General features: G+C 45.1%; 1 protein-coding gene across 5 annotated transcripts in view; it reads right to left on the bottom strand.

Moving 5' to 3' along the window:
* The window catches only part of SRGAP2 (SLIT-ROBO Rho GTPase activating protein 2), a 100,261-nt gene that overhangs the window by 16,656 nt on the left and 61,422 nt on the right, over positions 1 to 22,183 (bottom strand). For 4 of the 5 annotated variants that reach the window (XM_053997950.1, XM_053997949.1, XM_053997952.1 and 1 more), the window contains 10 exons: positions 20,411 to 20,635; positions 18,194 to 18,295; positions 17,189 to 17,386; positions 11,152 to 11,236; positions 8,550 to 8,577; positions 6,462 to 6,492; positions 5,698 to 5,758; positions 4,315 to 4,392; positions 1,813 to 1,947; positions 491 to 596 (listed from right to left, as the gene is read on the bottom strand). In XM_053997950.1, coding sequence (XP_053853925.1) covers positions 491 to 596; positions 1,813 to 1,947; positions 4,315 to 4,392; positions 5,698 to 5,758; positions 6,462 to 6,492; positions 8,550 to 8,577; positions 11,152 to 11,236; positions 17,189 to 17,386; positions 18,194 to 18,295; positions 20,411 to 20,635 — 1,049 coding nt within the window. The remainder of the gene's footprint in view (positions 1 to 490; positions 597 to 1,812; positions 1,948 to 4,314; positions 4,393 to 5,697; positions 5,759 to 6,461; positions 6,493 to 8,549; positions 8,578 to 11,151; positions 11,237 to 17,188; positions 17,387 to 18,193; positions 18,296 to 20,410; positions 20,636 to 22,183) is intronic. The other variant, XM_053997951.1, reaches the window with a different exon arrangement.

The following is a 22,183-nucleotide window of genomic DNA, read 5'->3' on the forward strand; positions in this document are numbered from 1 at the left end:
CTGAGCTCGGCAGGTTTGTTTTGGGCTTTATGGGACACAGTTGTTCTAGATCCAGGTAAAAAATGAGCCACTGATGGTATTTACTGAGAAATGAAATAGAAACTGCAAGAGGAGTTTGAAAGCTCTGGGTGCTGATTTTAATATTTGACTTTATTTCTTCTCTGTTATTGTTGTTCAGAGCCCACCTGCAGCCCAGCTCAAGACCGGGGTTACAGCAGGACCCCCCTGCCATGGATTTCAACTGAAAAAGTGGAGGCTAAATGAGATATTGGGAAGAAATCCTCGCCGTGAGGGTGGGCAGGCCCTGGCACAGGGGGCCCAGAGCAGCTGTGGCTGCCCCTGGATCCCTGGCAGTGCCCAAGGCCAGGCTGGATGGGGCTGGGAGCAGCCTGGGATGGAGGAAGGTGTGTCCCTGCCCTGTCCACCCTCAATAGTTCCATGTGCATCCCAGGCCCTGCAGCAGAGCCCTGGTGCTCCCGGGGGTACTCACTGGTTGAGGAATGCAAAGAGGTATCTCATGACAATCAGGGTGGTCTTGGGCAGGTTCAGCAGCACCTTCCGGACGTGCAGCGCTCGCTCCTGCAGATTATCCATGGCTGGAAGAGAGACACAGCACCAGAGTCAGCCCTGCTGCCCCAGAGCCCCAGAGGCACCAGGGCCCCCTGCTCTGCACACTGGGCAGCCAGCAGAGCAGCAGCACCAGGGGATTTGGCTGCAGAACCTGCTGGCAAAGCCTCTGCCAGAGAAGGTCCCCGGGCACGTGGGACCCCCCCTGCGAGCGTGGGAGCTCTGGATGTCACCTGCTCCAGGGGCTCTGGCACAAGGGCTCATTCAGGGCAGCTGGGAAAGGTGGGTGTTTGAAAAGGAGAAGCTGTAACACTCAAATTAACATAGTTAAAGGGTGAGGCTGCTGCTCTGTGTGCAGCAGCCTGCTGAGAAAGAAGTGGGCAGCATAAATCAGCTCAGAAGGGAGAGCTCCTCTGGGGGAGAGTGGATTTTGCTTCTCAACAGAACACAAATCCAAGTCTGGAAATGCATTTATCAGGAGCAGAAAAGCACAGGCCATTTCTGAAGCTGTCTCCTCAGTGATCTTCTGCCTCTCTTCAGAGGCTGCCCCTGCAAAGGCCATTTCTCTGCTTGGACAATGGAACCATTCTTCAATTCTGGGGGACGTAGCAAGAGCCAGGCCACTTAAAAACAACACAGAAACCACAAACAACCCTCTGCCTGAGAGAAACACCTCTAGTAAACATGAAAAATGCTAACAGTGAGTGCCCTGATGATTGATATGCTGGAGCAGGAGGCAGTGGATGGTCCCTTGTGGGGATGAAGCTAAAAGGAGTATGAATAAAAACTACCTTGTCAGCTGAGGCCAGCACACAGCAGCATGGCAGCAGATATCCAGGGAAAGCAGATATCCAAGGAACCCTGCTGGTGATCCCTGCCTCGGAGAGGGCATTTCTGACATCCTCTGATGACAGCTCTTCAAGATTATTTTACACAAGTGAGGGTTTTTTGCTTTATTCTCTTTTAAAAGAGTCCTGTCGCCAAGCCCTGGCTCAGAAAACCCCATCACACAGCCCCTAAAATCGATGAATTTCTGTCTCCTTGTTCATTCATGTCAGAGCAAGGAGGGCTGTGAAAAGGTGACTGCTCCGACTGGAAAACAGAGACCAGCCCAGCAGCACAAACCCAGCCAAAGAATCCCCAGAAACTCACCCTGGAGTCAGGAAAGAAGGGGAAAGGGAGGGAAGACAAGTGGGGGGATGAGGAAAATGAATCCTATTTCTTTGCAGCTCTCCATGTACTTACTGACACAGGCAATCAGGTCATGGAAGATGTCCTTGGGGAAGAGGGGGTGCTCCAAGCCTCGGAAGTAGAGCTTGAGGACTCCTGCTATGGAATCCATGTCGTGGTCGTTCTGGTCCCCAGCCAAGGGATCTTCCCCTGAGGAGCAAGGAGAGAAAAATCAGAATACTGGAGGAAATAAACACTGGAAGAAAAGGATTTGTGTTCACCCCACCTAGCCCAGCTGCACTGCAAGAGTGAGGCACAGAGAGATCCCCGGGTGGGAAGCTCTGCCAGGACACCTGGGACAGCTCCTGTCACCCAAATGTCACCCTGACACAGAGCTGGCACCCACGGGGGGTGTGGTGGTGCTCCTGCAGCAGAGACACTCCAGGTGTTTTGGGCAGGTGTGAACATCACAGCTCCAGCACCTGGCTGGAGGCTTCAGGCAGACCCAAAACTGCAGCTCAGGTGACACAGGGGACACAGGAGCATCACACACCTGGCCCTGGTGACACACAAACATCACACACCTGGCCCAGGTGACACACAAACATCACACACCTGGCCCAGGTGACACAGGGGACACACAAACATCACACACCTGGCCCAGGTGACACACAAACATCACACACCTGGCCCAAGGGACACAGGGGACACACAAACATCACACACCTGGCCCAGGTGACACAGGGGACACAAACATCACACACCTGGCCCTGGTGACACACAAACATCACACACCTGGCCCAGGTGACACAGGGGACACACAAACATCACACACCTGGCCCAGGTGACACAGGGGACACACAAACATCACACACCTGGCCCAGGTAACACAGGGGACACACAAACATCACACACCTGGCCCAGGTGACACAGGGGACACACAAACATCACACACCAGGCCCAGGTGACACAGAGGACACAAACATCACACACCTGGCCCAGGGGACACAGGGAACACACAAACATCACACACCTGGCCCAGGTGACACACAAACATCACACACCTGGCCCAGGTGACACACAAACATCACACACCTGGCCCAGGGGACACAGGGGACACACAAATATCACACACCTGGCCCAGGGGACACACAAACATCACACACCTGGCCCAGGGGACACACAAACATCACACACCTGGCCCAGGTGGGTGCAGCCACAGGGAGTGGGGTGGGGGAAGTGTTTCTGGGACAATTTGTTGCTGCAGATCCACCACGGTTTGTCTGCATTACCAAAGGGAAGATGCTCACTCAAGGAGTTGTTCCCTGGGGAAAACTCCCTATCAGACATAATTAGATTTAATGATGGGGCAATCCTCAAATTGAAGCTATATATATCCATTATGTGACTGAAATTACCAAAGCTTGCCTATTATCTTAATAACACACGGGATAATAAATGGGCCACTCCAAACCTGAGCATTATCCCTGATATTAACTGCCACCAAGGGCTCTGGATGAAGTAATAAACTGCAGGGATCTTATTGTTAACTTTGGCAGTCCCCTATATCACAGATTTTACAGAGACAAGTGAGATGAAGGGGGAAAAAATCCTCTTTTTTATTTCAGCAAGGAACAAATGGGTATTTCCCCAAGCTGGTATTTCTTTATATAAAAATTTCTTTATATAAAAATCTGATTCTGAGATTTTCTGCCTATGACACACATTCCTCTTTCCCCTGCTGCTGAGGGTTTTCACTCCCAGGTAGATGGAGCAGAGGACAGGTGACATCACCCACCACACGTTGCTCATTAAACTTCTCTCTCCCCCAACAGCAAAATAAACTCGCTGTGCCTAATTAATGACTGCCTGTCTCCTGCAGCAGCAAGCAGAGAAAAACACTGATCCCATTCTTTGGGAACACAGATTCCAGGGATTAACACAAGCCCCGTTGTTCCCAGTGACCCAGGGACTGCCTGAGGAGCAGCTCCTCTGAAGCTGCTCTGCCAGGGAGAACGGCCCAGCAAGGAGCTGATGAGTCAGGAGGCTCCCAACTGCTCCCTGCCTTTGTATGGAATGGCTTTTCCCAGAGAAAAAAATCCAATCTATTAAAAGCTACCTCAAATTAACACTCTTGAAATTTCCCTCTCTCCCTCGCTGGTATTTGGAATAAATGTAGCCAAGCTGTGCCTCAACAACAAGGAAAAAGCCATGGAAATTCATCCTGCAGCACACAAAGAGCTGGGGGAGAGGGGAGGAAACTGCAGTTACACCTCATAATGAAATCCTCTACGTCCTTTAGTGTTGCAAACAATCAATAAGCTATCAGACATGAGAGGAGATTGAATTCAGAATATTTATTATACAGACACTCCACAGGCTACAGAGCACAACAGCAAACAAGTGAGAACTCAAGGTTAATGAGCTCCAGGGAGGCGTTTGGGAGAGCCTCACTCAGGAAACACAAAAATCAAAGGGACAAAACGAAGTGAGCTGCATTCAGGGCAGCTCTGAGTATTCACACAAATTCCCACACTTGGCAATAAGTTCTGGGATATTGGAAGAGCCCATCCTTACCTCTCTCAAATGCATTTTTGATGTCGTTCACTTCAACCTGCGACCCAGACACTCTGAATATTCCCTCGTGCTGCAAACCTGCGGGAAAACAAGAGATGCTGATAACAAGATAAGATAGATCAGATAAAAGAAGATGGCACCTTCAGCAGCTCCAGCTCCTGTAATAAAGACAAAATAAAAACAAAGGCAGAGGATGTTGGTTTAAAAGCCACCTTTCCCTGAGATGTCCAGAATATAAAAAAACAGAACTCAGCACAGGCAGAAAAATTATTAACCCTTCTAAACTGCCAGAGTAACAGGGCTCTGACAGCCATTCATGTTATCTCTCACCCTGGAGGATCCCCAGAGGATTTTACAACCTAGAGGAAGTCATAAACCAGCAGTGGAGAAGCCAGGAGTAAAATATGACCAATGTCAGGAGGAAAAACGTTTAAAATGTTTAAAAAGGACTCAGCTGAGTCTGTTGGAAAATCAAAGCCAATTCTGGAATCTGAGTGAAATCAGCATCTCCTGATGGCCACGATTTATCCCCCATCAGTTCCCACTCCAGTGTGGTCTCAAGGATTTTTCCAGCAAATATCCAAATATGGCCTTAAAGAAAGATTCCAGAACTTGAATCTAGAGCTATAACTGGGTTATTCCAAGTGCTGACGAGAATGGGACTCCAGATTATGGTTCCTAAAACAGCAATGGAACAAGGGAAACAAACAGGACCTGCTACCTGGCCCTATCCTTGGTTAATGAAGATGGATTCCACCTCCTTCCACACGTGTTAATTAACAGCTGTTTCACACACTACTAACAAATGATATCAATTAAAAATGAAAACAAATTGCAGTAAATGTACAGCATTCAAGGCTGGCAGAGGTCAACCTTCCAACCAGGCATAAATCATCTCTCTGTGGCAGTAAGTGAACAATTAATTCACTGCTTGACCTCCTACATTCAAACACTCTGAGTGCTCCTCCTCCTCCTCCTCCTCATGAAGAGGGTGATTGTTCCTGGTGAAGGCCACATTTCAGGGCTCAAAGGAAGGTGAGTGGAGGGGAGGGATGGGAAGCTTATTCTGCAAGGAATAAAGGGATATTGTGGGCACAACAACGTTTGCAAGGTCAGTTATTTGGAGCAGTCATTGCACGCACAACACCAGCAATGCATGCAAAAAATCAGAACCATTTTCCTTCTGTGGCAGCTTCTGCACAAGCACCAGGTCCTGAGCCACTCTGAACATCCCTTATAAGGTTTATTTTATAGGTTTAACCTATAAAAGATAGGTTATTTTATTTTATTTTATTTTATTTTATTTTATTTTATTTTATTTTATTTTATTTTATTTTATTTTTTCATTTCATTTCATTTCCTAGGAATGTCACACAAACTCACCGTGCCTGCTGATGAATCGGATGCAGCTCTCCACCACCAGGGGAATGGCCTGGGAGGAATCCTGCCCAGAGAGGAATTCCAGCAAGAGCAGGCAGAATGTAAAGTGAAGAGGAAAAAAAAATAAAAGAATAAAAAAATGAGAAAGGTTTGACTGTGCACACCAAGATCACACCTTGCTCTCTTCATTCCACAACCTCAAAGCAGCAGCCCAAGACTGTGTGAACTGGAATTCCCAAACTTTAACATTACAGTATCAACAAGAAATACTTTGGGTCCTCCCTATCTCAAAGAAACACATTTTAGCTCACTTGGGTACCAAAAAGCAACAGATTATCCCCAAGGCCAGGGACACAACGCCTGGCTTTGTAAGTCTTTATTACAGGAAGGCACAACAAGAGAGCAGTTACAGGTTTAACAGGGAAAATCCAGGTTTAACAGGGAAAATCCAGGTTTAACAGGGAAAATCCAGGGAAAATAAAGGGAGTGGAGACAAAGAAACCACAGCGTGGATCCCATAAACCACGACTGTCCCAACAGCTCGAGGCTGTCTGGGATTTTTGATTCCAGATCTCTCAAAACACAGAGCAAAAGCAATTTTAAATTTTGTCATGGAAAACGAGAGAGGCTCTGGATCCAGGTTTGAGGGATTTCCCCAACAAGACTGAAAAGGAAGACAGAGAGGGACAGACAAAAATCTGTTCTCCACCACTCCTCCTCTTTCCACACCACATCCCTGCCTCGTTACTGGGGGAAATGTTAATTACCTGCTTCCTCACGGTGGAGCTGCGCCTGCCACTGGTCCGGGGGTGCAGGAGGGAGAAAGAGAAAGAACAATCAGGATAATCCTCCAGCACCAGCAGCTCATCCCTCCAGTGCTCCCAGGCACACACTGGAGCAGGGAAGGAGCCAGATATCCCAGTCAATCATCATGCCAGAGCCTCCTTCCATTTCTGGGACCCCAGAAAGGTTGGAAGTGACTTTAAATCACCCAGAGCCTGCACGAGGCACAAGGGAGCCCTGGCAGGAGATCACCCCTGACATTTTAATTCCGACCAGACGGAATCCTGTGATCCAGGGCTGCTTGCTGGAGATGAAGTTTGATATAAATGGCACAGGGGAGAGCAGGTGGGAGCAGGCTGGTTCCCCCTGTGCTGTTCACAGCTGCCACTGTGGAGTCTTTACGACGGTTTTGATAAGATTTCAAATAAATAAATAACACAAAACCCCCTGGAACAGCAGCCAGGCTAAGCCTTGTCTGTCTGCTCTCATTTGCTGATGTTGGTAGACATTAATGGCAGAAAAATAGTAAAAAGGCCCTGCTCTGCCAGGGTTTTCCCCTCAAAATTTATTACTGGGGTTTAAAATTCCTTTAGTTTCTTGTAAAAATGAAGCAAGGGAGATAATAGCAGAGAGGCCCTAATGTATCATTCCAGCCAATTCCCTGCCAGGGCAGATGGCTGCTGAATTATAAATAAGGGGATTAGAAGTGTGATTTTTTTAAAAGCCTGTACAATGTGTTAATTTGGAGGAAATTCCTTTTGTAAAAAAAATCAAAAGCACTGAATGAAAAAAAAAAAAAAATCAAGAAAAATCCAATTCCACGGGCTGTCACAGACAATGAGGTGGGTTTTAAACTGTTAGCGGGCATGATTCTTTGATATTTCAAATTATTTCATGATGAATAATATTTTATTATTACAGATGTCAGGGTCTAATTAGGACCTGTCAGTTTTGCTTTGCTGTGAGGAAAGGGAACAGCAGTAATGAGTCCACGCTGGTGGTAATCACCTTGCTTTTGTTAACGAGGCAGGATGGTGCAGAGCCCCCTGAATCCATCCCTTTGGGGATGGGCATTTGCTCTGTTTTACTAAAGCCCACCAGAAGCTCAGTGCTGGGACTGGTCCTAATTCCATTCCAAGGTTTTTTCTCCGTGCCCTCCACCTGCTGGAATCCAGGCACAGCACAGCAGCACTGGCATCAAAAGTTTCCCAATTTATGGTCCTGGGGATCAGCCCTGCACAGGCCCTGGGCCCACCTCTCTCCCAGGACCAGGGATTTGCTTATAAAAACCTAAATCTGGAGAGTATTTCTCTGGGTGACAGCACCAAATGAACGAATTTCTCTCACTTCTCCATCCTGCTCCTGATCTGCTCCAAATACACCAGGGCAAGAAAAGGAATTTACTTATATTAATGAATTATATAAATTATTATTGTATTATAGATAATATTTATTATAATTAAATTTATTATAGATTCAGTCAATATGAATATATATTATAAATATTTGCACATATTGTATATAATATATTATATATTAATATGATATAATATATTATATAATTATATAATATATAACATGATATAATTATATAATATATATTATATATTATAATTATATAATATACAATAGATATTATAATATACATTAGAATAATATAATATAATATAATATAATATAATATAATATAATATAATATAATATAATATAATAAATTTATAGGTATAAAATTATATATAATTATATATAAATTATATATATATATTATATTTATATCTATAAACTGAATTTATAATAAATCAGTACATTTAATTAAATGTATTAAATTCCTGCCCCATCTCCAGAAGTGTTCCAGGCCAGGTTGGAGGGGATTTGGAGCAGCCTGGCACAGTGGAAGGTGGCACTGGATGAGCTTTCACGTCCCTTGCCACCCAAACCACTCCATGATTCCATTCTGTGAATGGAATTCAGTGTATTTTTCTAACAGACATATCCTGGGCTGGTAACTGATCTGGAATGACCGATTTGCAGCCGATTTCCCTTGAAAACACAACTCCCTGAGCCACACCTACCTGGCCAGGGCGCAGTCCGTCCGCTGACCTGGGGAGGAGACAAAGAAACCCAGCGTGAGCAAGGGGAAATGCTTTCAGTACTTCTGTACGGAGAATTTGGGAAGGAGATGGAGGAAGAGGAGAGAGGAGGGGAAGCTCCAAGGGCAGCACCAAACCCACCCCTGCACCAAATCCCACCAGGAACCAGCTCAGGCTGTCCAAGCACTCCTCTCTCTGTGAATTCTTGTTTTTAAATAGAAATTACCTCCCTGAGCATTCTAATTGTTGACTTCTGCCAAAAAAACTGGGCTTGTCACTCCCTCCCTCCCTCTCTCTTCCCAGGGGAACTGGTGGGGCAAGAGATTCTACTTCACACAGCCCCTCAGGAAGAGTGCAAACATTCCCAGATTTGTCAGCCCACAGCCTGAACATGCTGGCACCAAAGTTATTTTGAGAGACAGACGTTCAGTGGTGTTTTTTATAAACATATTTATAAAAACACTCCATTAACTTGTGCTGAGTTTTCGAGGCAGCAGCAGCCAAGCCAGGGACTTGCTAATTCAGCATCACCTAAAACATCACAACAGAAGAGGCAGGAGAAAGGAGGATGTGCTGCTGGGAGTGGGACAGGCCCGTTTTTTTTTTTTGGTTAGGAAAAAAAAAAAAAAAATCAGTGAAACCACACTGATTCCCAGCAGCTGAAAATCCACCTTCCCTCCTGCTGTCTTCCTGCTCCTGGGGAGATGGAAGGAGGAGTGAGGGAAGCAGCTAATTGCTCATGGCTGACAATTAGTCGAGCACATCTTGATAGCCACTTTTGCTCTCCCCACGTAAAGCCAAAACAGTGCATAATTTACATGAAAATGTTATTCTGCAGCAGAATTTCCAGCCATCTGTCCCGTTTTCATCATGGAATATTCATACAGAGAAATTACACGGCTGTGGCAGCATCAAGGGGCTCCTGCATTAGGGTGACAAATGGGGACAGGAGGCAGGGACATAATGACTTGCAGAGAGGAGGACTTGCTGCTACTTTTATTGCTGGAACTTGTCATCTTCAGATTAAGGCAATTTGCACCACGACTAAAAAAACATCACCTGAGGATGGGGCAGGGAGGAGAATAAAAAATAACAACCCCTGAACCTCCCAGGCACTGAAGGCACACAGCTGGAGGCACATTTGCCTGCAAAGCTCCTAACTGTGCTCTGGGGATGTGTGGAGGGAATTTTATTTGCCCATTTCCCAATTAAGTGGCATTTTATGGATAAATCTAGGCATGGTCCCCAGTTTGTACCATTAACCTGCTCCTGTGGGTTGGGAAATGGGATGTTCCTCCCTTTCCCAGCTCCTTCTGATCTCACAGATGACAGGAGGAGTTTGTTTGGGGCTCACCCTGACACTCACCGGGTCCCTTCTCAGAGCCACTAAGAGAGCTCTGGTTTGCAAAAAGCAAATGAAGAAAACAGAAGCAGCCTTTCAATCCACACAGCAATACAGAAATCACATTTAATTTCCTCTCCTTTTCCCCCTAGCACAGCTTGAGCTGGGTTCAGGGGGCAGGCAGGTTAAGAGGAAACAGGGCTGGAATGCAGAGGTCAGCCATGACCCAGAATGTCACCAGCCACAGGGCAGCTCGCCTGCCACTCACAGATATTCAGAGGCACAAGAAAAATGCCCTGAGGACACAAAACTTTGCCTTCAGCCACCCTTTCTTACAGGAGAGCTGAAGAGATGAGCAACTTCAACCAAGCCAACCCAACCCACAGCGAGGCACATCCTCCCCTCATCTCTGATAAACACAAAACTCTTAATTACTGCAGCATGAAGTATTTCAGTTTGACAGTGCACTTTCAAACTGAAAACAAAGCACTTCAAAGGCCACATGCTAGCTGAGTTTTCATCCAGCAGATTTGCACACCACGAGCTGTGGGGAGCTCAGCTCAGCCCTGCTCCAGACACAACCCAGGACTGAGCTGAGCCAGTTTCTGACCTGACATTTAGACTGTTCAAACCTTCTCCTCTGCAAATACAAGGCAGGCAGGTTTCTATGGAAACTTGGATGCAGAGTTGAAGTGTTTTTGGCCAACAGGATTTGCCCATACCATGAAGGGAAAGAAATCTGCCTTTGTTCTGACTCGAACAGCAAATGAATATTCAGTTCTGGCTGCTGCCCCCTGACTGATGCCCTCTAGACAGGCAACATATTTCACATGCTCTGAAATTTGTTTGTGCTTCTCCTAATAAAAGCCTGGGCTCAATGCTGGGTTGAACCCAGAGAGGTGAGGAGCAGCCAGCCTGCCACACAAATGAAGGCCAATAATTCTGAAGTGATGAGTAAATCACCAGGTTTGGCCCAAGAGAGATCATGAAGAGCTCCCCGGGATGGGTGTGAAGCAGGGGCAGCACACAAATCAGTGATGCACATCAGAGCCTCATTAAACATTTTGGTGCTCACCATTCATCTCCCTCATGCAGAATTAATTCATAAAACACCAGCACAGCCACTGCATCCCTAATGCAGGGCTGCCACCCTCAGCTGAGGAACTCAACAAATGCCCCAGCCTGGCTGGGAGCTCTGCTGGGGACAGAGATTAATTCATTAATTACCCTGAATACACTCACTTTCTCCCAGGGTCTTCTGCAGGAGGTCATGCTTGGCCTGGAGCTTCGTGATCAGGTTCCTGCCTTCCAGGTACTCCTTCATTTTCTGTGGAAAAAACAGCATGGTGAGGGGACACTTCATCTCTCTGATCAAGTCTTGGGGCTGCTGGATTGTGAGCACCAGGGCAGAGTGACACTGAATTTACAGAGTGGCACTGAATTTACAGAGTGACACAATTTACAGTTAGAGTGACACCAAATCTACAGAGTGACACTGAATTTACAGAGTGGCACTGAATTTACAGAGTGACACAATTTACAGAGTGACACTGAATTTACAGAGTGACACAATTTACAGTTAGAGTGACACCAAATCTACAGAGTGACACTGAATTTACAGTTAAAGTGACACCAAATTTACAGAGTGACACTGAATTTAGTGTGACACTGAATTTGCAGTTATAGAATGACACTGAATTTGCAGAGTGACACTGAATTTGCAGTTACAGAGTGACATTGAATTTAGTGTGACACTGAATTTACAGTCATAGAATGACACTGAATTTACAGTGACACTGAATTTACATTTAAGGGACACTGAATTTACAGTTAGAGAATGACACTGAATTTATAGAGTGACACTGATTTTACAGTTACAGAATGACATTGAATTTACAGAGTGACACTGAATTTACAGTTAGAGGGACACCAAATTTTACAGTGACATTGAATTTAGTGTGACACTGAATTTGCAGTTACAGAATGACACTGAATTTAGTGTGACACTGAATTTACAGTTATAGAATGACACTGAATTTACAGAGTGACACTGAATTTAGTGTAACACTGAATTTGCAGTTACAGAGTGACACTGAATTCAGTGTGACACTGAATTTGCAGTTACAGAATGACACTGAATTTACAGTTAGAGGGACACCAAATTTTACAGAGTGACATTGAATTTAGTGTGACACTGAATTTGCAGTTACAGAGTGACATTGAATTTAGTGTGACACTGAATTTACAGTTATAGAATGATATTGAATTTACAGAATGACACTGAATTTAGTGTGACACTGAATTTGCAGTTACAGAATGACACTGAATTTAGTGTGACACTGAATTTACAGTTATAGAATGACACTGAATTTGCAGTGACACTGAATTTACAGTTAGAGGGACACCAAATTTACAGTTATAGAATGACATTGAATTTACAGTTATAGAATGACACTGAATTTGCAGTTGCAGACACTGAATTTACAGTGCCAATAACTCTGAAATTCATGGTTAAAGCACAAACTAAGTCCTGGCTTAAGTATCTGGGCAAGTCTAAAGCTCAGGCCACTCCTATTCTGAGCCCAGCCAAGCTTGGATCAGTGATCTCAGAGGCCTTTTCCAACCTTAACAATTCTGAAATTCTGCAAATTCTCCATCTGCAGGGCGATTTCCATTGTTCCACTGTGGGATCAGCTGAATGTTTGGCATCTTTGGAGCCATCAGAGGAGCTGTCATCCATCCCTGGGCAGGCAGGGCGGGGTGCACTGAATGAGCAATCTGTTTTAACCAGCTACAAGGCTGCTACTGTGCTTATTCTCTCACTTAACCTCTCTCACCCCACTTTACTTGTCAAACCCTGCGTGCTGGATGATCCACAGGGCTGCACAGGACAAAACAAATAAAGATATTATTGAAGTTCAGATTTACTCTGGCAGTGGAATATTGCACAGCCACGCAGCCGTTCTTCCCACTGCTCCCTGATTTTCCACAGCTTTGCAAATGCTGGGTTTTTTTGGTTGGTTTTTTTTTTTTTTTTTTTTCAGTTCTTTCATCTTTTATCTTGCAGTTCAGAGCAGTTTTATTTATCTTCACTGAGCTGCAGCATGTGAAATACTCTGCTGTACAGGGGCTGCCCACATTATAAATGGGACATGCTTCATTCAAAACCACAAACTCTGCAAATATCACAGAGCACTCTTTGGAATCCTGAGAGATCTTAAAAATTCAGCCAGCAGGATGAGCACAGAGAGAGGATTCTTATCTGAGAATGAAATGTTCTTGTTATGGTTTAGGTGGGAAGGGACCCCAAAGCTCATCCAGTTCCATGGGCAGGGACGTTTTTCACCATCCCAGGGTGCTCCAAGCCTTGTCCAGCCTGGCCTTGGACACTTCCAGCTTTCCCCAGTTCAATCCACCTCCCTTCAGGGCTGATCTGCACAATAAAACTAAAAATCCTTGAGGTAAAAATGGATCTTTTTAACAACAGGAGAGCCTGGACCCTGCCTGGCCTTTGCAGGAGCAGCTTCTGTGCAGGATGGAAAGAGTCAAGTAGAAATACATACATAAATAAAGAATTATATATATATAAAAAATATATATATATATATATATATATATATATATATATATAAAAAATATATATATTGTATTCATATATAATGAATATTATATATTCATATATATTAAATAATATAATTTATATTATATATTCTAATTAATATAATTTATATTATATTTATATATAACATACTATATAGAATACCATATATTTATATAAAAATAGATTAATATAATACACTAATATAATATATAAAGAAATATACACACTGAGGCAGTAGTGAGGGTGAGGGAAAACCTTCCAGGAACTAACAGAGCTTCCCCTGAGGGCTCCCCAGCCCTGGTGTGCACTGACACAACAAACAAAAATGGCTTTAATTAACTGCCAGAATCCTGTGTTTTATGTCCCCTTGCTTGACAACATTGAAAGAAACACTTCACAAGAATTAAGTCCCTCTGGAAAGTCTCAGCATTTCCTGCTTCCTTTATTAATATTTCAATTTTTTTGTTGTTTTGGAAGAAAACAGGAAGAACCCTCAAAAAATGAACTACTTTTTTTTTTTGGGAATTTCCCTGTAGAATTTGTTTGCCAAGGCCTAACTGTATTTTGCTCAATCACCTCAATTTTTGGAGAAGAAAATATGATGAAAATAAATAAAAAATAAAAACTAAAATAAATAACTATACTAATATAAATGATATAAATATAAACTATAATAATATAAACTCTATAAAATAATAATAAAAACAAAACTGCAAAAATAAGCAGTCTGAAGGGGGGAGTTGAGGATAAATGTGGTTCTGGGGGTCTCAGAGTCACAGGTGAAAGGAGAGGAGGGTTGGAAGGCTCAGCTTCAGAAGCTTCAAGATCAGCAGATTGAGAGTTAAGCCCCCTTTGAAGCAGATCTAAACACTTAAGCCCAGCCTAAGGTGGCTCAGGCAGGGCAGGGCAGAGGCACTCGCTGGGACTTGCAAGGCTCTGGATTTGAGGTCATTAAAAACATCAACAGGTACCAGGGGTTGCTTTAAAGGAGAAAAAGATGTTCCCATCCACTGCAGAATCTCTTTTTTTTTTTTTACTATTTCCTCATGCCTAACATTCTGTTCCCTGCCTGTTGCAAGGACGCTGATGAAAAAAAAACATTAATTTCAAAATAAAGCTTCAGGCTTTTCTCAGTGAATTACAAAGATCCATTAGCCCTGGATTTTTGGTGTAATAAAAACAGACAAAGGGAAATAAAAAAATCATCAAACTACAGGAGAACTCCTGAGGATTTCCTCTGGGGCAGAGCACAGCTGGAGTTGGGCTAAGTGCAGCCAGAACAAAGCAGCAGAAACGTCTCGGAGTGGCCTCACTGGTGCAGGGTGAGAGTCCAGAGGTGAAGATCAGCTGGCACTCAGAGCCAGGAGCATTTTGCACCTACAAATCCCAGCAAGTCTGGCATCTCTGAGCCCAAATCCTGCAGGATGCTCCCAGGCAGACCAGCTGCACACGGGATGAAGCAGAAGCCAAGCAGACCTCCCTGGCTGGGACATAAAAACCATTTCTGCCACTGCTCCACGTCCTGACCCATCCCCAGTCAGGAAAAGAGTGATTTTCCTCTCTCTCACCCCTCCAAGAGTAATTCCAAAGCAAGCACTCAACTGAAGGATGGGGGAACTGGATCCACTTCCCACAGGATCAGCACCACCAGGACCCCCCAGCTGCAGGACTTGGGGGCAGCAGGATTTTATCCCCCACTTCCCCATGTCTCAAGGCCTTGGCAAAAATAAACCCCCACTAATCCTAAAGCACTTCACCCAAGCAGCATTGCTCTGGTTCCTCCTCTTTCCAGAGATAAAAACCCCAACGTTTTGCCTAAGAACTCAAATGATGCTGGTTTAGAGGTGAAAGAATGAAACTGCTCCCCCCCTTCCCAGTGCCCAGGTGGGGCTGGTGCCAGCTGTGCCCTGCTGGGCAGCTGTGCCAGGATGCCTGGCTCGGGAAGCAGGGCTGTAACCATGGCAGCAGCAGCACATCCCTGGATTTTGGCTCCCTGAAGTCGCTGCTGCTTCCCTGCCTCAGCCACCTGCAGCAGCTCAGGGCTGGGGCCGTCCTGCCCTGCACACTGGGAACTTTAAATTACCCTGAATGCAAATTAAATTACCCTGAATTCAAATCTCCCTTCAAGGCCCAACAAGAGATCCATCAGCACTGGGATGTGCTTCCAGTGGAAATGCAGATTATTCCAGGCTGGAGACACTCCTTCCGCTAAATTCCCATCACTGCATTTACCCAAGAGCTCTGCCTAGGAATGCAGCACATGGAATTTCCTCCTTGAGTCACATTAATATGGAATATTCTTTAAAATCAGCGTTTTTCTTAAAGTTCCTATCCCCCAGCACTCAGCACATCACGAGGTAAAAGGGAATTAAATCTCAATTCTGCACTGCACTTTGTTTTTTATCCCCTACACAAAGCTCTGCCCTCAAGCCTCATTAATACCCATCAGATGGTTTTATGAGACACTGAAAAAGCTGCTCCTGGGAGATGCAGAGCTGGAAATCCTTATCTAGGCCGTTTATAAGCCTGGTCAATAGCAGATCAATCCAGCATCTGATCAGGCTGCTTAAAGAGGGTCTCTCTCTAACACCATACCAACAACATGAAACGGAGAAATATCCCATCCAAACTGAGCCCTGGATTCCTCCTTCTCCTATCTGAGCTCAGAATAGCTCTCTCTAGAGAGGAAATGCTGTGAGTTCAATTAAAAATCACTTTTCTAGTTCCATAACCCTGGGCAGGGTGGTCAATCCTGTCGTAATTGAAGCAGTTTTCCACCCACTTCTCTAAATTGCCAGATTCACCTTCAGTAGAGGATTTTGGATTTTTCTAAGTCAAGGCCTACTGATCTATCCTGCCATGTTAGGGCCATTTGCACTGAAAATTCAGATTTTTAACAAGCAACACCATTCTAGGAAGAAGAAGGTGAAGGATGCCCAAAGGAATGACAAATTAAGCAGGGTAAGATCCATGATTTTCATCTGCTACTCTGAAATATTTTGAAACTGGAAACAAATTTCAATGGTTTAACATAAATCTGATGTAGGAAAAAGACACCCAGTCTGGCATGAAATTCAATAGCAAAAGGCTCTTAGCATCTTGTAAAAAACACTGACTCAATGAAAAGCTCATGCAGGCTGAAATTGTAAGATGATAAAAAATGAAAGAGCTAAACATTCTTTTAGTTTGCCCTAGTTTTGAAATTTCATGTTTACAAGCTAAGTTCTTTCTCAGAAAACTCCCTTTTCAGATGCTAAAGAAATCAAATTTGACATGATTTACCCACAGACTATGTTTGAATCAACAGAGATATCCCCAAATATTTCCAGAGAATTGGGAGCACACATTTCTAAACCCCAACACGCTTCCTCTGCTTGCCCAAAATCAGTGAGAGAAGTGTTTTTTGCTGGACAAGAGCACCACTTTGCACTCTGCTGTGAGGATAATTCTGAGTAGATCACATTGAAAATTACAGAATGGTGGAATGGGCTGGGTTGGGAAGGATCCTAAACATCATCCAGGGGATGGGCAGGGTATCCCAGGCTCCTCTCCTGGCCTTGGACACTTCCAGGGATGGGGCAGCCACAGCTGTACCAGGGCCTCACCAGCCTCACAGGGGAGAATATCCCAAAAGAGAAAAGAAAAACCCTCTTAAATCCCTACAAATCAGCCCCTTACTGTGAAGTAGAACTGCTCAGTCTCCTGCTGGTTCGCCCTTCTCTTGGCAATGCTGGGTTTGCTCATGAACGTTTCCGACACCGTGGATTTCACCGACTCCATGGAGTTGCTGTACTGGAAGCAGTCAGAGACATCGAAGTCCTCTATGGTGACAATGTCCTGGATTGTCTGCAGCGTGGCCTCCATCGTCTTCTTAACCTGCCCAGCAAGAAGGAGAGAACTCAAAACCTCAAGGTTTTGTGTTGTGAGCAAACAACAGAGGCAGTGAAGTCCCCTGGAGCACTTTGCTAATAAACAGATATTACTGGTTTCACACCCTGGGTGCTGTAATTAATTTTGGCTCATTAACAGCACAGTCCATGCAAGCACAGAGCTGGCAGCACCCTGAACCTGCCAGGACTCCGTGCCAGGATCTCAGGGGCTCAGGAGGAGATGGGAAGAAATTTAACCTCAAAGCAAAGAAAGCTGGAACCAAGATCCTCTAATTGTCTTCTGCAACTGCATCTACTGGGCATCAAATGTTAATTACAAACAGGACTCTGCTGCACTGTGCATTTTTACTGAAGGCAAGAATCAATTTTCTAGACATAAAAGGGGTGCAAATTTTGCACAGAGGTGCAGAGATCAGATCCCCACTCTTGTCATCTTCTCATCTTGGATAGCCACTTAAACAAAAATCACTTTAAATCAGCTTATGCAAACTCACTTCAAAACATTAAATTCCTCCTTTTCCCTTTGCTATCCAAATTCAACTTTGGCAACACAGCCAGTCTTACCAAGGTAAGGATGGGAAGAGAGATTTGGGGGGGGTATTTTAAAGGATTCTCCCATACACCCAACTTTCCTGTGAGATCCCACCACAATTAATGCACAAGATGTTGGCCTTGAATTTTACCACAAGCGTTAATACAAAAGGATCACAACCACCAGATTCTTCCATAATCAGTGCCCAATAACCACTGGAAGTGGCTAAGAGGGGTTGCTGAGTTTTGGTTATTAACTGACCTCTTCATTTTCAATCTTCAGCGTGGACAAGCGGGACTGCAGCTGCTGACACCTCTGCACCAACTCACTCTGGACTGGCTGCTGGGCACAGAGCTGAGACTCCTGCAGGAGAAACAGCACAGCAGAGAATTGCAATTACTTGTTTATTTATCAAACACAAACATTCTCTGAAGTGCTGAACTTTAAAACTGAAGTCAGTTTTAAAATCCAGGTTGAAACCTGGATTTCGACCAGAGGAGAAGGTTCTGCTGCTCCCCCCCTGAGAGGACTAACAGCAGGCAGATGATGGCAACATCAAAGAAGAGCTAGAAAACATCAGCTGCTTTCAGTGATGTCAGCTGAAAGTGTGTTTTGGGAGTCTGGAGGTGCTTTATCCCACGTATTTGGATAAATCACATCAAAAATCAAGAATTTGGTTCAGTGTTTCAGCCAAGCATCCTGGGGTAGGGGCACAAGGGGCTGGGACTGCTCAGCTGAACCACCTGCACAGCACAATAACAGGCACAGGTCATTCTTGAATGAATCCAGGGCAGCTGAAATCAAAAAGCTCAGGCTGGGGACCTGTCACAGGCACCAGAACACCGAGGTTCCCTGAGCTGCTCAGAAAGACTCTTATTCCACAGCATAAGGCAGCTTTTCCCTCTCGTTTTGTTCTGGGTTTTGTGTGGGTTTTCTACAAGAAAACACTGACCTCACTGCCTGAGGCTGTTTCTTCAGAGACAGAATTGAAATTGGGAGTTTTATCCCACACACAGGATGACATATTCTGATTTAATCTGCTGTGTGCAGCACCATTGCAACAAGACCATCAGCTGCATTTCTAAACACTCCTCCGGCCTTGAGAAGCAGCAAGATAAATGATTCAGTGAATGGAGCTGCTCCTGAATGAGACTCTGCAGGTAATTCCTTTTCTTCCCACGATCTTACAGCATCAGAAGCACAGAAAAATCCAGGGAAAGTCATTTGCAGTCTGAAGGTTTCACTTAACACGGGAGAGACAAAGAAGAGCCTGGAGCAGGGGCTGCAATTCCCAGCCCAAAGGAAGAGGCTGCCTGCAAGAGACCATCCTGCACTCTGTGCTCGGGGGATGATGTGGAAATCCAACCAGCTGCCCTGAACTGCCACACTGCAATTCAGAAGCAGTTTCAGCCTGTGTGACTTTCAACAGCTCCCAGCTGAGCAACCACATCTCGATAAACCCATGAAAGAGAGAGAGGGGTCTGCCCTGCCGAAAATGCAGAGTCCTCTGACAGCCCCAGCTCACAGGGTGGATGCAAAAAGCAGCATTTGTGCTCTCACTTGCACACTCAGATGCTGCAAAAAAACAGCGTTTAGGTTTCTTATATTGGCCCTTCCAACCTCAAAATTCAGAGGCTGTCTTGGGGATTAACCTGTAGCTGAATGAAACCTAGCAGGTTTCCTACTCACATTTAGGAAACCTAATGGGTCTCCCCTACTCATATTTAATATTAAACCTAATTAAGCATTTTCACCTCTAGTGAAGGGCCAAGGATCAGGATCAGCTTGGATTTAACAGCAGCACTTGCTCCTTTTCACAGAATCTTTGGGGCTGCAAGGGACCTCTGGAGATCATCCAGCTTTGATAACCAAAAGAGTAAAATTTAGATATCTCTGCCATGAGCCTCTGCTTAATCTTCACACCATCTCCCACCTCTCAACCTCCCAAAAGACAGGCAGCCCTGGGAGGAGCTGAGGAGGAGCTTTTTCAGTGTCTCATAAAACCATCTGATGGGTATTAATGAGGCTTGAGGGCAGAGCTTTGTGTAGGGGATAAAAAACAAAGTGCAGTGCAGAATTGAGATTGAATTCCCTTTTACCTCGTGATGTGCTGAGTGCTGGGGGATAGGAGCTTTAAGAAAAACGCTGATTTTAAAGAATATTCCATATTAATGTGCCTCAAGGAGGAAATTCCATGTGCTGCATTCCTAGGCAGAGCTCTTGGGTAAATGCAGTGATGGGAATTTAGCGGAAGGAGTGTCTCCAGCCTGGAATAATCTGTATTTCCACTGGAAGCACATCCCAGTGTTGATGGATCTCTTGTTGGGTTTTGAAGGGAGATTTGAATTCAGGGTAATTTAATTTGCATTCAGGGTAATTTAAAGTACCCAGTGTGCCAAACAAGCAGCCCTGGAGGGGGTCAATTAACCAAACTGGGGGTGATAAACACCCAGAGCTGCAGGAGGGAGCCACACTGACCATGTCCCCCATGTGTGGCTGGAACTCAAACTTCATGGGAGGGCAGAAGACGTTGTTGTACATCTCCATCAGCCTCTGCTTGTCACTGTTGGCATCCAGGTTCTCCACGGCGTTCTCGATGGCGTCCAGCCCCTCGTGCTTGGACTGCTCCAGGTTCAGCTCGGCCGACAGGAACGTCCTCAGGGCTCTGTTGAGGCTGGCGTGGTAGCCCAGGTCACAGCACTGCTGGAAAAAACACACACAATTCCAGGTGAGTGAAGCTCCAGAATGGGAATCTGAACGCCTCCAAAGGGCAGGAGCTGTGTAAATGGGGAATGAGTTGTGGGCTGTCAACATTTTCTGCCCCGGATCTCCAGGCCCAGCAAGGTCCTCCCAAGCCTGACAGAAAGGTGGGATGGCTTCAAAATCAACATTTCCTGAGGTGCTTTCCCCACAAACCAAACAAGAGCCAGCAAGGGCTCGAGCCACGGGAGGGTGAATATGTAACACAGCAAGATAAGAGATTTTTATCTCATTTGCTGCCTCAAATTATGTCAGAGGGTGACAGCTGGAGCCCAAATCTGCTGATTCTGGAACAATTTTGTTGTGGGTTTTTTGTCATCTGCTGGGTGGCAGGGAGGTCGCACATCCCTCACTGTGTGCACAGAGCACCTCAGCCTGGAACCCCATGCAAATTTTATCACCATGTTTTAGTTATATAGCTTAAATTATAAGCTATAGGAGAAGCTTAAATTATTATAACAGTTTGTGGAGTTTTCTTGGGGATTTAGAGACACATTTTTCATGGAGAACTAGAGACTCATTTCATCCAAAAATGAAGTGGCAAGTTCAACAGCAGGGCAGTGGATTTCTCTAGATTCTAACCCGACTTTTAGGGGTCTTGTTCATATGAAAACACTCCAAAATCCTTAAATAACATCATTCAAAGGAAGAGGAAAGCAAGGCACTGAAGTGCAACTGGAGAGACAAGACACAGGATTTGGATCATCTGTAAAGGCCAATCTGCACCCAAATAATTCCATAATTCCAGCAAACTGCTTCATCCGTGTACTTCAGGGATGAGGAGCATGACCTGGCCATGAAAAGAGAGTCATCCAAAACCCAGCAGCCACCAGTTGGGATGATTTCATTGCTGGGCTGAAACAGAAGAGCAAAAAACTTTGAAGCAAGAAGTGGTTATGGTCAAGAATTTCCTGGCTATGGCTGACACTGGGATGATGTCACTGGGAGACAATCAAGCAGCTTCATTTCCACCACGGCTGCAGAGCCAAGTTTTCATGTTTCAGAAGAGGGGGGAAAAAAGGAGCTTTTCATTAGCATGAGATCAGAACCAGCCTGGATTTTTCAGCTATCTCATAAAGTGAGCAAGAAGGGAGCCCACCTTCTTGGAATTACAAGCAAGATCACATCCACTAGGAGAATATCCAAAAAGGAAAGAAAGAGACCATCTGCCTGATTGCTGTGCTGCTCTGTAAGCAAAATTCACATGAAAACTCCTCCTCGCCCATCATTTGGGTCTCATCACTGTCATTGTTTGCAAACGCAGAGGGGAAAAAAGGGAGGGGGAAAGAAGGAGGGGTGGTGGGAGAGGGAAGAGAAACTGCTGGACCATTCCCTGCTCCCACAGAATTCCTGCCACCGAGTGCTGGAAGCCTGGCTCTTGTGCCAAACAAGCTGTGGCAGGTGTGAAGCCTTGGAAAAAGAGCTGCAGTTGCTGGTTGGGCTGCAGGCAGAGAATTAAGGGATTTTACATTCAATCAGAAAAGAACAAAA

This window comes from Vidua macroura, chromosome 24 (assembly GCF_024509145.1).
Source record: "Vidua macroura isolate BioBank_ID:100142 chromosome 24, ASM2450914v1, whole genome shotgun sequence".
In the NCBI taxonomy this organism is placed as follows: domain Eukaryota; kingdom Metazoa; phylum Chordata; class Aves; order Passeriformes; family Viduidae; genus Vidua; species Vidua macroura.